This window comes from Heteronotia binoei, chromosome 10 (assembly GCF_032191835.1).
Source record: "Heteronotia binoei isolate CCM8104 ecotype False Entrance Well chromosome 10, APGP_CSIRO_Hbin_v1, whole genome shotgun sequence".
NCBI lineage: Eukaryota > Metazoa > Chordata > Lepidosauria > Squamata > Gekkonidae > Heteronotia > Heteronotia binoei.
The window spans coordinates 83,603,979-83,620,873 of record NC_083232.1 but is presented as its reverse complement, the minus strand read 5'-3'; the positions used below and the strand labels follow the sequence as shown (position 1 = coordinate 83,620,873).

At 40.5% G+C, this 16,895-nt stretch overlaps 1 protein-coding gene across 6 annotated transcripts in view; it reads left to right on the top strand.

Annotated features, from left to right (window-relative positions):
- The window catches only part of GLI3 (GLI family zinc finger 3), a 580,106-nt gene that overhangs the window by 490,685 nt on the left and 72,526 nt on the right, over positions 1-16,895 (top strand). For all 6 annotated transcript variants that reach the window (XM_060247667.1, XM_060247672.1, XM_060247670.1 and 3 more), the window contains one exon: positions 7,899-8,100. In XM_060247667.1, the coding sequence (XP_060103650.1) occupies positions 7,899-8,100 (202 nt within the window). The remainder of the gene's footprint in view (positions 1-7,898; positions 8,101-16,895) is intronic.

The following is a 16,895-nucleotide window of genomic DNA, read 5'->3' as shown; positions in this document are numbered from 1 at the left end:
TCTGAAATCACTCCATTTTCCAATATAAAGGACAGATGGACCCACATTCTAGCTATATCTGAAGAAGTGAGCAATGACAAAAGCTGATATCCTACCACAACTTTTGTTAGTCTTTAAGGTGCTACTGGGCTCTTACTGTTTTCTAGTATCAATCTTGTTCTGTGACTGTTATTGGGAACTTCATTTATATAAGTTAGGAAATCCAAACTGAATTTCTTTCATTGATTTATACTGATAGTTCAGTCCTTCTCTGCTATAATTAGAGGACAACTAATAAAAATGTTGCATGTAGAGAAACATATTTTGCACAATGATAATACATTGAATACATTGAGCTGTAACAGCAGTACAAAGGCCTTTGATCAGATGAACCCAGCAAATGTATCTTCCATGATCCCCAGGGCACCATCAGTGGAGTTCAAAAGTATATAAGGGCAACTTCATTTATGTGAACACCATGAAAGATGTCTCTAATGGATGGCCCTTAGGGTTCTGTATCTCCAGTATTTGAAGGTGTTTTTAGAACTTGCAAGTCATGAAGAAAGCACTCCAAATATTTATTTGTTTTAATAATTTTATTATTTTACCAAACGAATATCCAGACTTTCTGCTCTCACATGTGCTGCCAATAAAATGTCCAAAAAGATGTCATACTTGGCTATATCCATACATGCCAATGTATTAATTTATTATTTTTAAATAGAAAAAGTGCCCAACCAAAATAGATCAAAGCAGGTCATTGGAAGGGACCCAATACCCTCTACTGCAAAGGAGCTGATGGCCAATCAGAGGCCAAATGGCCGTCAGGCTAATAAAATGAATCTGGCTTGGGTCCACCTGTCAGTCAACACAGGAGTCTGGACTGTGGTGAAGAGGGGAAGGGGACAAAAGTTTTCCTTGCTCCATTGTCTATAGTCTACCAACTATGCCTGAATCAACATTCCTAGATCCTTCTCTAAGTAGATTGCTGGACCCAACCACCCACCTCTTCTGCTAAGCTGCAGAATGACTGGCCACTGATTATGTCTGGGAGAGGAGAAGCAAGGTGACAGTGGTCCAGATATACCACTGGAAGAGCCCTTGGCCTATGCTGCTCTTGCACAATAAAATCTGGCCACTATTGAACTTCAAGAGAGAAAGGAGTGGGCGGCAGTTGTGTGAAGAAGATTCATAAAAAAGGCCCCACCCTTTCTCTTTCTCTCTCTCCCTCTGTTTCTGCTAAGCTGAATGTACACTTTTATTTGGAAAATTTTCTAACTTAAGATCACACATTTGAGATTCATTACAGCAACAACTTTTCAATTAAGGGCTGTTTCCTGTATTAAAAACACACAAATATGCAGCTGTATTATGCAAATTGATTGTTTTTTTCCAATAGTAAGGGGAGAATTAAACTAAGAGTGAATTGTGGGGAGGTCATATAGCCTCACCTTCTCTATTTGATGAGAATTTGTTTAGTCAGGCACTAGCTTGCTTTTATCTAAACAGAGACTGAAGCTACCCTTTTACTTTGTAAAAACTAATTAAAACTACCTTAACTTGCATGGTTGTACAGTAAATTAATTGTCATTAAACAGGAATCTGAATGTCCTACCATTCATCATGCCAAAGAAACCACTTTCTTCTTTGTCAGAATTTTAGATGAGAAAAGGAAAAACAAAACAATTAGCAGGAAGCCAATATTAAGATGCTGGGGGTGGGGGGAGAGAAACAACAAGAATTAAGATGCCCCTGCTTGCATGTAATAACTAAATGCTGTAATCAGTGTTGTACTGTATTAAAAGGCAGCTTTATTCAGACTTCTCTTGTCAAGAAAAATGAAAATTAAACGTGATGGTAGGGCAGATGAGATCCAGATAGCATTTCTGCTTGTAGAAGGACTTCTGTGTGTGAAGCATGACTTTCTCACATTCTCCCTCCTTCTCCAAACAGGGGAAGTTTGGGAATCAAGGGAAGTCATACTTTGCAGGTGGACGTTCTGGTTCTGTCCACAAAAAAGCTCTTTGGGATCTACTCTATTTGTCTTGCTCTCTTTTTTTCAATTTGCTCTGGGTAAAACTCTCAGTCTTGGACCCCGCCCCCCCCCAGCTCAAATGACAGAATTACATTACAGAAGTAATTCAGAGGATTGTCAGCTCCTTACAACAGGGACTTGTCCTTTTCTTCCTTTTTAGCCAGAGTGATTTTATAAAGTCCCATATACAGAGGGTACATTGATGGTTGAATATACATAGTAAATAATGATGCTGTAAAGCTGTCCTTACTTGAATCTGTCTGTCCAATTTACCCCCCTCCCCATGCAGCTTATCTTGTGTGGGCAGGAAAGGTGCCACTGGAAACCTAAGAACAATGGGAATGGAATTATTTTGGGTAACTACTACTTCGTAATGTTAACCCAGTCTGTCTTCTATTGACCTAGTGCATCATCCAAAGTTAGTCTCCTGTTTAGTTAACGAGTCAGCTGCTACATTTTCCTTCTTATCTTGGACTTTACTCAACCTGGTTTGGTGTTAAGAAAAACATTTAATCATATACTGGTTTTTATTATTTTCTTTGGGAGGCTGCCATTTTACCCTTTCCCCAGAAGACACAAGGTACATCCTGCTATCAGCTATACCCAGGACTGATCTGCCTGTCTGTCTGTCTGTCTATCTATCTATCTGTCTATCTATCCTCTGCCTAACATTCTATGCTGCGTCATTAAGATCATGGTGTGAAACATCTCTAGTGTCCCCCTCCGCCACAACAATCCAGCCTAATGAAGAGTTCTGGAGATCTCAAAAGCTTGCAAATAATTTTGCATTGTTTTGGTTAGTCCTAATATTACCCTGATTTGGATAGCCCAGGCTAACCTGATCTTGTCAGATCTCAGGAGCTAACCAGGGTTGACCCTGGCTAGTATTTGGATGGGAGACCTCCAAGGAATACAAATGTCATGACATGGAAGCAAGCAATGGGAAACCACCTCTGAAGATATCTTGCTTTAAAAATCCTACAGGGTCACCATAAGTCAGTTGTGACTTGGCAGCAAAAAATAAGGAAATACATTACATTGCTTATAATGCTCCTAATGAAAGACAATACTTGGTTGTTTTGGGAAATCTGTGCAACTTTGCTTGGAAGAATGAGCACCAATTGTGTTAGGAATTACAGTAAAATAGATTCTCAGTGGAGAACTACTAGTTATTACATTGGTCTTTGTGGGAAAATGTTGAGCTCTAACAGTAAGTAGGCAGGAAGGGCCATTTCAGTGCTTATTAAGAAGGTGAAAAGGGCACAGGAGAACTTCAAGAGGTGACAGTGCTTGAGAAGGATGCAAACTAGAAGAAAGGTGAGGTGAAGATAAATGAGAGCAGGGAATAGGAATTGACACCAACTCATTCCTCTTAATGTCTACATTCCCATACGTATTCCCACCATTGGACTGGTGCCTTCCTGAATTCACTGTAAAGATGCAGTACTTGCTGAATAAGAAGAGCAAAAGGAACTAATGTATTTATTTAAAAAATGTATGCCCTGCTTTTAAATGCACTGGAAGCAGCTTTTCAATAATTCACCATAAAATAATAACATTTCAGGGTAAAAAAAAAATCTGAAAACAATACAGCTCACTAAACAACAGTTATTGTTTAAAATGCAGACTAAAAAGTGCTCAACTGGTAAAGCTTTTTATTAAAAGAAAAATAAAACACAAGGCTAACTAAGAGGAAATCAAAGTGAGGAAAGGGAGAAAGCAATTAAGGGAAGGCAATTGTTACCAATCTCAAAGAGTGAGGTCCAGGAAGGCAGCAGCAAAATGGAAGTATAGGTGTAAATAACTGCAGTATAGGTGTAAATAACTCTTGATGGCCTGGTGGTTGCTGGATGGGGAAACTACCAGGTTTGAAGAATAGGGTTAAGTGTGCTAAACTGAAGTAAATGGGTCAGGGGTAAGTGAGGCTGGAGTTGATGGGATTAGACCAAGGTCATTGCTTCTTGGAAAACCTACTGTCCTTAATTATGCATCCTCTTAGGGTGGGAAGAGGGTCATTAGTCAGTTAGTGTCTCTTGACTCACCTTCAAAAACATTTCCCCAGCCTTGGCTCTGACTGGCATCCATTCGGAGTCTTTTGGGACTAGACATTGTTTCATAGAGGTGATTTTGAGGTGATATTTGTATGAAGGGCATTTACCTCTTTGTGAGCTAAACTGCTCCTTTTGGGGAAGGAGGACTCTAACTGCTAACCAGGGGTGTGGGGTGTGTATGTGTGTGAAGGGAATGGGGAAATTAGCCAGCCAAGGAAGGTCTGGCTGGCCGACCCACTTAGCTACAGCTTGTATTTATGGTCACATCTCCAGATACATCTCCAATTTTTTTTTTGTGAGGATCTATCCAGCTTTTTTTACTTGGGTACTTGTGAATCCAAACCCCAAATCCAGATGTGAGAGTTCTCTTACAATAACAATTTTTCTATTTTGTGTATCTCAGATAGCTTTATTTTGTGTTATATAGCTTTATTTTGTGTTATGGGGCATCAGCTTCTCCCAGCTGCTAGAGTACAAGTCATGATGAATATTTACAAATACAGTGAAATTAATGACATGATTTTAAACTTCAGTTTCCATTTGAAACAATAATATTCACAAGTGATGTATTTCAAATTAAAAACATATTAGCGTGAAAACACCTGCAGGTCTGCTGTTTGTTGCTAAATGGAATAACATCAGAGGTGGATCCTGCATCGTCACACCACATCAATGGGCATGCCAGGCACCACCTATCTTCTAGGTATTCCCTTTTGTGCAGTGGAAGTGAGAGTGGTGCCACATGTTGCCGCAGAGCCCAGTGCCCTCATCCTCTCTGTTTTGTTGTCTAATTAGAGCTACCTAAAGCATAGGTTTAGGTTTTGTTATTTTTTCAAAACAGCTGTTTTTGCATTTGGCCTCCTTAATGAAACAGCCAGCTCTTATGAGCGTTGCTGTTTTCTACTCTTAAGACAAACAAAAGACATCACCATTCTCAAGTATCAAAGTGCTGTATCGAACAAAGCAGCAGACAGCCACACAGTAAAGTAGCAGTCCCATAAAAGAGAGATGAAAAAGGTTAAATTATAAGGAGCTTGGAATTTTAAAGAACAACAAAACTTTACATTCGCTTTTAAATGCTGACTCGTCAACCCAGTATCCGGAGAGAGATTGGAACAACATGGGTGCATGCTGGTTACACAGATGTAGAAGAAGGGGAGACAATAACCACAAGCCAGATGCCAAAGATAACTGACACTGTCGTTGGCAGTCTTATCTGTAACAGGGTTAAGGCCAAAGAGAATTCCAAAATGAAGCACAGATGGAAGCCTAACTAGAGATCAGATCACACAGTGGTAGAAGCAATAAAGTGAGAATTCAAATACCAAATTTAAGACTTTGAGTGAATGGAGAGAAGGGAGAAACCAGGAGACCCAGTACTTTATTAGTGCCATGTGCTGTTATAGATTCCCCCCCCACCCCCGGGCATCATGGTCCTGATATGCTAGGGAAAGAATACAAGGCTACATATATTATTATTGGCTTCATACAATAGAGCTGTTGTTGTTTCATTGATGTAAACAGAAAATTAGTATTGAAGAGAAAGAAAAAGTAAATATTGAATGTTAACAGTATAGGCCTAAGAGCAAGCCTCATTGAATAGAACTGGGTGGGATATCGAGTTGTCTTGCGTAGGGTAGAACTCTAAGGCTGGGATAAGCTCTTGAATTAATTTAGAAAGATTAGCATTCTAATCATCAGAATAAACAAGATGTTACCTGAGTTTGGTCATAATCCAATCGAAGATAAGCAATTTTAAATCAAATTGATTTCAGTGGCTGGGTTTAGCATGTGTTTCACAGGACAATCCTGCAGGTGGCCAGACTGCAGCTCAGGAACCACATGGCTCTTCACACATATTGTGTGGCTCTCAAAGCCCCCACTTCCCTATCATCTGGCTAGGAAGAAGGCATGTGTCTCTTTAAATCACTTCCACAAGTCTACTTTAAATCACTTCTGCAGAATGCATTTAAAGTTAAAGAGAATGCATTTAAAGTTGGAGAATGCGTTTAAAGTTAAAGTTGCTTTCTTTCCTCCTCCCTCTCCCCCATATATTTTCCTTCCTTCCTTCCTTCCTTCCTTCCTTCCTTCCTTCCTTCCTTCCTTCCTTCCTTCCTTCCTTCCTTCCTTCCTTCCTTCCTTCCTTCCTTCCTTCCTTCCTTCCTTCCTTCCTTCCTTCCTTCCTTCCTTCCTTCCTTCCTTCCTCCCTCCCTCCCTCCCTCCCTCCCTCCCTTCCCTTCCCTCCCCTCCCCTCCCCTCCCCTCCCCTTCCCTCCCTCAAACACCTGACATTCATGTCTTGTGGCTCTCAAACATCTGATGTTTATTCTCTGTGGCTCTTATGTTAAGCAAGTTTGGTCATCCCTGCTATACAGAGGTACTCCAGTCCAAGCCCGTTTAAGTCATGGAGCTTACACTAGGATAACTGCATAGGATTGGACTTTAAATCTCTCCCATTGAACACAATAGAACCAGACTGCGTATCCTTGGTAGGATTGTGCATTTTGTTTGTAGCATTTGTTAATCAAAAGAGAATTGCAGAGTTGATTCCATGAAAACATCCAGCCTTCAGTTTTAAAATGACACATAACAACATCCCCATCCACACTTTCCTTGGAAGATAGCTACCTCATTTTTATCTCACCATTTTATTTTCACAATAACGTTGTGAGGTGAAGTCAAGCTGAGAGGGAATGGCTGGCCTAAAGTCACTGAGGGAGCATCAGTACTCCTCCCTGGTCCTAATCCATTCATGTAACTACTAAAACCACATTGGATCTCAATGTAACTGCACAGAAAAACTTGCAGAATTCATAATAAAATCCTACAGTTTGCCTAGTTTATTTGTATGAATGTAGAATAAATGAGCAATAGTTATCTCATATGGAACAAACAATGAAATACGGTGGTTAGAACATTTGGTAGGGAACAGGGCTTTTTTTGTAGCAGGAACTCTTTTGCATATTAGGCTACATACCCCCTGATGTAGCTAATCCTCCTGGAGCTTACAGTAGGTCCTGTACTAAGAGCCCTGTAAGCTCTTGGGGGATTGGCTACATTGGGGTGTGTGGCCTAATATGCAAAGGAGTTTCTGCAACAAAAAAAGCCCTGGTAGGGAACCTAACTTCAAATCCTTACTTGGCCAGGAAGCTCAGTTAGTGATCTTGGACAAGTCATTCTGTCTCATCGTACCACTGAGAGTGCAGAATTAATCCCTACTAAATCCATTTATCTCAGTGGACTTAGAAAGGGTAACTCAGTTTAGGAAGGCACTCTGAGCTGCTTAGAGAGGAAGATTGAATATAGATATACATGTTTTCTAAAGCATTTTATTTATTCATAACTTTTAAAATATAATATTATCCAAACAGAAATCATGAACGGGGGGGAGTTAGACTCTTGATCTGTGTTTTGTGTTTAAGTCCGTGTTGGGGCTTTTCATTAATACGGTAAGGCTCTGGGTTTGCCAGTAGCTTGGATTTGAACCACTCCATCTCCTTGCTTCTAGTGAATTAATGATGTGAATGTCTAAGTAACCATCAGCTTCATAAATCACCAGAAATGAGAGGGATAACGCATAAAAGTCTTTTCCTTTTGTTTAGCAATTTATCATTTTGCTTGCACATTAATAAACAGAGCTCCCCTGAGGTAAGCAATGGAAAGATAAATTTTTCTTCCTAATTTTCCTCAATCGTAGCCAGTACATCATAAGTGGAAAGAGTGGACTTGTCAAAAGCTCGTCTCGTTGTGGTGACTCTTTATAACCAGTGGCAGTAGTGAGATATAAAGAAGGCAGAGTACTTCGGTAGATAATTGTTTTTGTTTACATAATAGGCGCCAGGTTTCCGAGTCCCAGGCTGTCAGCGAGACCAAGCCGAAAGCGAACGTTGTCCCTATCTCCGCTGTCTGATCATAGCTTTGACCTTCAGACCATGATCCGGACATCTCCCAACTCCTTGGTCACAATTCTCAACAATTCCCGTAGCAGTTCTTCAGCAAGTGGCTCTTATGGCCACTTATCTGCAAGTGCAATAAGGTAAGATCTTGCAAACTGCAGGAATCTTTGGCGTATACAGACCTTGCAACCGTGAATCACCAATGACTTCATTATTGAGTAGTGATAACTTTCTGTCCAAAATACTGCATTTCTATTTTATTTAACATTTTATATATATAACAAAACAACAAATTTATACGCATTCACAAAACAACAAATCAAATGACACAAAATAAAACCAACTAACAGAAGAATATAATTGGAGTGTCAAAGTAACTCATTAATCAAATGTAGTACCTCTAGAGAAGCTTTAGCATAAAACATAACTTATATACATTACAAATATTATATTAAAGTTAGTTAAGGTTTTCAGAACCATTTCAAGATGCAACAGATAATCCAATATAATAGACCGCACTTCAACAAAATCAGAACGAGGATTTTGATTGACCTGATAAATAACTTTTTGTGTTATATACATCTCCCATATCTTACAGTGGTATAATGAAAGTGTAGGTGCATCAGAATTTTCCAGGTAGTGGCTATAGATGCTTTTGCTGTTATTAGAAGGATTGAAATACATTTTCCTAATCTGTGGGACTGTGACATCTGGCCAGTAATTCAAAAATGGTACTTCTGAGTAAAAGAGCACTACGTAGCCAGTGATTAGGAATATTTGGTCCAATACTATCTGCCAGAACTGTTTGAATTTCATACATTGCCACCAACAAATACTGCATCTCTAATCTCTAATTCTCTTTCTTCCTAAAGTATGTTGCAGTATGTTACAGTTGCTCTTACAGTGCAATCCTGAGCCACACCCTTTGAGTTTCACTGATGTCAGTGAACTTAAAAGAGTATACCTTTGTTTAGAATTGTGTAGCACAGTGTTTCATTTAATCACGACAATCCATTGTAGCAAGAGTACTTAGACAAAAAGGTATTCTGGTCTTTTTTGGGGCGGGGGGTGGGTGGGTTCCGGCTGTGCGGAACGATTCCTAATCATGGTCATGGTTGTTCAGAAGTTAGGCTGCACTAAATCCCATGGGATTTTGTCCCTAGTAAGCATACAAATTGCCACTTTAGAGATACATGAGCAGTCAGATATTTGCAGCTTTTTTTGCACTTGATATGAAAAGCCCAATCATCTACGTTTAATGTATTTAATAGATTTTTATTCTTCAACTGGGAGAAAGCTAGACTGACACTGCAGGTGAACCTTTGCATGTCATGGAGAAGAGAAAAGTACTGATATCCTCATAGCTTCATCCTAAGAAAGCCTCGTGCAAAAATTGGCAACATTTTGTTCTGTGAAGTAAAGTTTCCTCTGAGAGCTCTTTCAAAGTTTGAAAGCACAGAGTTTCTTCTGGGGTATCTGACCCTGCCCTTTTCTGTTCTTAGCTACCTGGGCAGAAATTAACAAGGTCTTATTAATTACAGATTCTCCCCCCACCCTCAAGTCTCTGGTTACTTTCACCTTGCTCCTTGGCTGAGATTAAGCTAAACAAAAATGGGAAGAGATTAATCAATTGGGCGCAAGGGGGTGAGGCCAGTTTAAACAGCAGGAGGAAGAATTGGAACAGTCAAGGCTGAAAGATTGGAATACAAGAAGGCAAAAACCAACTGGGTTGCCTGAATCAATTTTTGCTTTTAAGCCAGCGGTTGTGTAAGAGGGAAATTGGCTGCAATTGTCCTGTAATTTTGTCAGTGACTCATTTTACATGGATAAATGAGTTTAACTATTCTTGGCTATTGTCTTTTAGGGGATGCCATAATGGAAAACACATCAATGCACGTTTAGACCATAATCCTAATACTTTGTTGCTTATGTTTATGTGTTGTTGAAGCCAATTAAATCAATTGGATTTACTGTCAAGTAAGTGGGTTTAGATGAAAGTGAAAAATGACCAAGGCCATGCATAAGTAAGTGCAAATGAACAAGAGGTCTAACATGCTGCATGTACAAAGTGACTGATTTTGGTAACTCTGTAGCTTGTTATGTCAGTGGAGCTTGGTGTCACAGTGGGATTTTTGCTGTTGCAGAACATAGCAGGATGGACTGGAAGAATGAGATGCATATGTTTTTATATATGGGGCACTTTGCATTTGCTCACTATCGCATCGCAAGTATGTCCTTTCCAGTTTACAGATGGTTTAAAAGTCTAGATGGTGTAAACACTGTTGGAAAACTGGATCTTTTTAATTATTTTCATTTACCTCTGCAGTGTAGGATTGCCAAGTCTAGATCCCAAGAGGGCTCCTGGTTGAATAAAAAGAGGGCAGAAGTTCTTTAGTATTTCCTATCCTAGTTTTACAACAATAGAAGAAAGTGTGTGGGCAGATTTTTCTCTTCTGTGAAATCTTTAAATGTATTTATTCAGGTATTTCTACCGTTTGTCTCCCATTTGGAAATCATTTGGGGGCTCGAAGCAGGTTGCAAAATAAATAATAAAACACAGTTTAAATTAAAAAAACAACAACAACAGTAAAGTATTGAATACAGTGGTCCTGGAGCCACTGGCCTGGCTCATCCAGGTCTACAGATTGCAAGTCAAGAGCCAAGGTCCAGGAACCTAGTAAGTTTAATTCTTGCCCTTTGCCTCATATTTGTGGCCATGCCCAGGCTAAGTACCTACAGCAGAGGAGGGAATAGAAGCCCAGCCAAAATGTCACCCAGTTGGCAGAGATGATGTTATGACATCACTTTCCCTGCTGAGTAAATGAGCTATCTCAGGATCTGACAGGCTACTCCATGGTAAAGTATTTCCTCATGTATTCTGAGACATGCGTGGACTGTATAACTTGGGTTCAGGGACAGTCACCAATTTGGGAGAATTAAGCTCATTGTCAAGGGGGAAACCTCTTCCTGCTTCCACAGCCTGACTAGTTTGGAAAACTGACACACTCGCCAATTACGGGAGAGCAGAACATGTGATTTAGGGAACTTTATCTGGATAGTGTGCAGGCAAACTTTAAGTGCCTCTAACAGGCTACAGGTACCATGAAACAACTAGATTTTTTCCAAAGGAGGGTTTAGAATTATTGAGGAAATGTAAAGGTACAGGAAATGAGAAAGATACTTAAGCATAAGAATAGTGAAACTGTTGTGTTCAGAAGGATGTGTGTATGACGAATTACATGAGAGGAGAGAAGGGGTGTTTTCACATGGCAACTGTTTGCAAGCAGATTTTGCTATTCTTATACAGTAAACATCCAGTTACAAAGCACATTATTTAGTGTGTGTGAACACACCCAAAGAAAAAGCAAAAGAGAGCCAGCCCTCTGGCCAAGTGAGAATTCTGTGTTGGACAATGGCCACAAGAAGAAGTGGGAAAAGGATCTGAAGAAGGGAGAGGAGAGTTTTTAAGAGAAAAAGAGTGAAGGAGTTTAACCTTTCCTCATTCTACTGAGCTGAATAAGAGGGCCATTATTTAAATGATTCAGAGATTCAGCGTAGGGGACCTTTAGGCAGAGTTCCAAAAGTCACAATAAGAACATTTGTAGATTCAGGAAGACAAGGTGAATTGTCAGCCTTTGAGCCACAGCCTCGAGACTGTACAGTTTTGGCTGGCAGAACAGCAATAGTTGTATAATTGGAGCCAGTATAATTGAATATCAAAGAAATAATTCCAAAGTCCAGGAATTCAGGGTGAGTCCAGAGTGAGACTCTGGCTCCAAGTAGTGGAGGAGGGGGTGGGGGTTCCCAGAAAGATAGCAGAAGGTGATTGCATCCAGGCAGGATGGATGAAAGAGGGCTAGCAGCATGGATACTTGACCCAAGCCTGAGGCAGATTGGGAGGAAACATACAGACAGGGTCAGTAAAAACAATCAAGCCTACCTGGCTGCTTGATGGTAATTAAATTTTGTGCTCAAGAATTTTGTCCTTGCTGATGAAATTAGATTGATTGTCTGAGGTGAGTGCCTGGCTTTGCAAACCCCCAGGTTTAAGGGGTAGGCATATAAATGCCCCATCAGTGAATTAGGTTTTTGCCACTTTGGCCTGAGGAGAACTTTACCTTGACTTTACCTTCTCTAAAGCAAAACACTGGTAATGCCTTAAATGACTGCCATAGCAAACTTAGCCAAGGTGGAACCAGAGCAGACTGCACTGGTGGGGAGGGAGACCCTGGTAACAGCTGTTCCATACCTTAAGGGGAACTCTTGAATATCAGCAGATACACCTCATGCTGGAATTCCTGCAGATTGGAGCCTCATGTTAGCCATATTTAGAGATGAGTAGGGATATCAAATATTGTTGTGACTAATGGTTTTTGTCCCAGTTATTATCCTGATTTTTCATTAGATGTTGAAATTTTGCTAAGCTAAAATGATTTAACATTTTTTGACTGTTCGGTACCTTGTGGACCCCAGCTGAGTGGAAAGATACTCAACATAAGCAGCATAAAAATGTTTCAAATAATAAAAAATAAAATAAATTATTAACTTTATTTTTAGAAAAAAAACAGGGGTTTTTTTTTGTAGCAGGAACTCCTTTGCATATTAGGCCACACACCCCTGATGTAGCCAATCCTCCTGGAGCTTACAGTAGGCCCTGTACTAAGAGCCCTGTGAGCTCTTGTAGGATTGGCTACATCAGGGTTGTGTAGCCCAATATGCAAAGGAGTTCCTGCCAAAAAAGAAAAAGCCTTGGAAAAAACCCAACCATTTTCAAGTACATTTAATTGCTGCTTCCAAATATTTTTTGCTTTGCATCCATACCCTGAACACCAGAAGTTAATGGTACAAACAGTCTCCAAAAAGCTGATTTTTGAGAGCTGCACAGTCCCTGAGCTCCCACCTATATCTCAGGGAAGCTCTTGGGAGCAATAAATTCTCATGTAATTTTTAAAAAGATGTTCTGAAATTTTAGGGATTTTTTTTAATATAACTGGGAAGGTGGTGGAAAATCCTGCTTTTGTTTTTTAATTACAAAATTCCACTGTGATATTGAAGCCCATGGATGCTCCTAAGATATTTAATCAGTTTGTTGCCTGAAATCAATAGGATACAATTTTTATTTGCCAGCTGATTTAAAATATATGTTGAATACACTCGGGATTTTTTTGTTATTGAATGAAAACCTATACTAAAACAAATTCCCTCCAAGTTTATGTTTATGCAGAGAAAGGGGGCTGTTGTGCAGGAAGGATGGAGGGGTGATACTTTTCCAGCAAAACCTACAAACAGATGTTTATTTCAAGTTGTGTGTGAGTTGTGCCTGGGCTCATGGCAAATTCTTGGAGCTGGAGACGTTTTTGGTGCTCCTGTGGTTGTCCGAAAATTGAGCCGTATTTATCTATTATGCCCTATCTCAGAGGTCCCTAACCTTTTTTGGGCTTGCCAAACACCTTTGTAATTCTGACACTTTTGTTTGTTTGTTTGTTTGTTCCATTCCATTTATATTCCACCCTCCCTGCCAAAGCAGTCTCAGGGCGGCAAACAAGGCCAACAAGCATACTGTATGGAACCAGCCATACAGTTGCTGCTGCAACTTACTTTCAGTCACCCAGTGAAGATCCTTGTGTTGTGGTAGCAGCCTCTGCTAGAGCAATATTTGTAAAAATCAGCACAGCCAGTCACATCTCTAGCAGCCAGCCTGTTGTGGGAAGAGGAAGGTGACTAAGCTACTCCAAGACTCCTTTGGGTAGTGAAGGGTGGGGTATAGAACCAACTCCTCCTCCTGGCAAAAGGCCCACCTGGCCACACCCACACGAAAAATACTTGGTGGGCTCCAGGAAAGGTATTGGTGAGCACCATGGCTCCCACAGGAATCCCATTGGGGGCCCCTGTTTTATCTTAACAAATGCATAACAAACTAGAATGTATCATGTTAAGAATAGTTGCTCTTAGGTAAATTCCACAACTGTGACCAGAAACTACATGACCTGCTTAGGAGAACAACCACAGAGAAGCCACAATGTTTGGATTTGATTATAGTCTGGTTTTTTTCTTTTCAAAGTCAGTTCTGTGAAATATGATGCCCTCATGTTTTTGAAATATAATTTGCTGACCTGTTTTAACCTCCAGTTTAGAGAGTGGGTTTTAAAGATGGAAGAGAGTTGTAGTTATAGGAACACGGAATTAAAGGGGGAGTTGAAAGATGATATAAAATTAAATTTTGCCTGCTGGAAGATTTCTTCTGAAATCTGTTACAATAGTGGAATCTGAAAGTTAGATGAATGTGTCAAGCCCACCATCCTTGGAGTCAAGCACAAATATAAGGATTCTCTCCCCCCCCCCCTTTTTTTTTTTCAAAAGACAGGAGGAGTTGAACTTCTATTGCAGAGTTTTAGAAGCACTCAGATCTGGAACCAAAATGGCAACAAAATGCAGACAGTTTGTGTTCACCTTTTTGGCAGTAATATATGCAGAAAACAGTTTGGCTGTAAGACAGCACAGATTCACATGGTATTAAGCCCACTGAAATCAATTGGAAAGTATACTCTTCTTCAAATTGTGTTTTCTTAACACTTTTCTCTTCTGGAGGAGCAATTGTTCCCCTCCTTATTCCCTATGCAGAGATTATATAATTTCTAATTAGATGTTTCAATGCAAATACCCAATCCTTCAGTGAATTCATTTGTGTTGATTTTTGCATTCTTCCCCCTATTAAAGGTGGAGAGATTGTCTGAATTGTATGGGCCTCCATTAGAATTGCCAACCTCCAGGTAGCATGTTGAAATCTCCCACTATTACAATTGAACTCCAGATAGAGTTATCATTCCCCAGGTGGGGGTGGGGAATCACCTACGTTTGTTGACTCCTGCCCCCCCCCCCCCGGCAGATAGCTGACTGGCAGAAGGAAATCCCTCCCCCAGTCCCGAACAGTTGACATCGTATGTGACACACTGACATCGCTGGAAGTGATTATGGCACATTGGTGACATTGGAGGGGGTGATGCTTTGGTTTTGGGGCAGAATTCTAAGATTGAGGGTGATTTTACTAAAGAGTTTTGCCCAAAAAGAAGAGTGTTGCCCCCATCACCAGTGTGTCTACATCACTTCTAGGTAAAGTATGCATGTCGTGCAACATCCCCAACCTCTCCCGGAACCCCACCCCTCCCCATCCCCTGCTGGCGCTACAATCAGACCTGGTCACCCTAACTCCAGACAATCAAGATCACTTGCCCTGGAGAAAATGGCTGCTTTGGAGGGTGAACTTTATGGCAGTTTACCCTGCTGAGGTCCCTCCCCTTCCAAAATTTCACTCCGCCCCCCAATCTCTAGGTAATTCCCAAGTCAGAGCTGACAATCCTAGTCTCCATGCTGTTGAGCATTCATTCACATGTTGGAAGAGGGAAATAATGGGTATAAAAAAAATCTCTTCCACATGGATATTGCAAGAGGGGGCACCCTAATTTGTTCCTTTAAACTTGGAAGTGATAGGGTGTGCAACTTGAAAAATCTCTCACACTGCCCTTGATCTTCCAAGCTACTCTGTGCAAAGTGGTAGTGGAAGCATAATTAGGATGCTGGGCATTTGTTTAGTTTTGGCCTGTTTGCACTTTCCTTTGTAGCCAGCCCTGCTGGTTTCACTATTCTCACAATGGTCCCTGTCTGTTGAGACCACAATCATCACTTGATCAGCTAAATTAGGGTTCTGCAAATATTATTTGAAATTGCAGGGCAACTGTAAGCTTCTATTAGTGATCCATTTTGCATTTGAGGGGGGGAGTGTTTCTGAATGCAGGAGGCTGAGATATTGAATTGACAGCTGCAACCATTAAGTTGCCAAACAGCCATGTATTTTATATTTCTTCTTTGTCACACATACATATCTGTGTGTGCAGACAACTAACTTTACAAAATAAAGAATTCTTCTGGTCCATAAACAAAGTTTCTTACTGATCAAGGAATCCACAGGTAATTTTTATCTCTGTCTTTTACAGGATCTGTGTGATTGTGTAATGTTTAAGAGGCATTTGGTTAGCCACAGGTTTTTATATTCACAGTGAAGACTATGATTATTCTCAGCCTTGTTCCCTGAAGGCCAAGGATGACTGAAACTGTCTCCATTGGGGTGGGCACAGAAAGCAAAAAAACAGTGGTTTGTGGTTTGTTGGTTTGCCCCAGTAGGTGGTTCAGTTCATTCCAGGTCTTTTTTTTTTAAAAAAAAATTCTGAACAAACTGTGGTTCATTGATTAGTTTGGCTCAGGGGGGGTGCCAATGTGCTGCAGATGTGTGCCCAGCGTGATGACATCATCCAGAAGTGACACTTTCACGCTAGGCACATTTGCTGAGGTGAAGTGCCTGGTGTAATAGCATCACTTCTGTGTGACATCATCACACCAGGCACAGCACGGTGCACAAGGAGGTTCCCCCTGATGATAACAACACAGATAAACTGCCCCTCCCCCAAAAGCTGCTTAATTTTGCGTGTCGTGCATAGTGCGAGTACTCAAACTGATTTGGAATGAACCACAAATCAGCTGTTTTAGGCATGAATTGTGATTCGTATTTCAGTTCATGCCCATCCCTAATCTCCACCCAGTACTCAGCGTACCCTAAAGCTGCTGGATTTGAGTCCATACAGGAACAGACAACAAGCTGGAGTTTCATAGCCTGATATATCCATCTTTACCTCTACCCCTTTTGTTTCTAAACATCCAGCTTGAAGCTCACTGAATGGTTCATGTGATAATTTCTCATAATGTAATGTTTGCTTTGGGACACTGGTATTTTACCATAGCATTTTATCATGGATTTATTGTAACTGTGGGCCGGCTTAAGGGCTGCTTGATGGTATGAATACCGGCTCAATATTTCACTCTAAATAAATTTGTATATGGAAAGGTTGGAAGGAAACTGAAGAAAACTACTTTGCTGGAATTC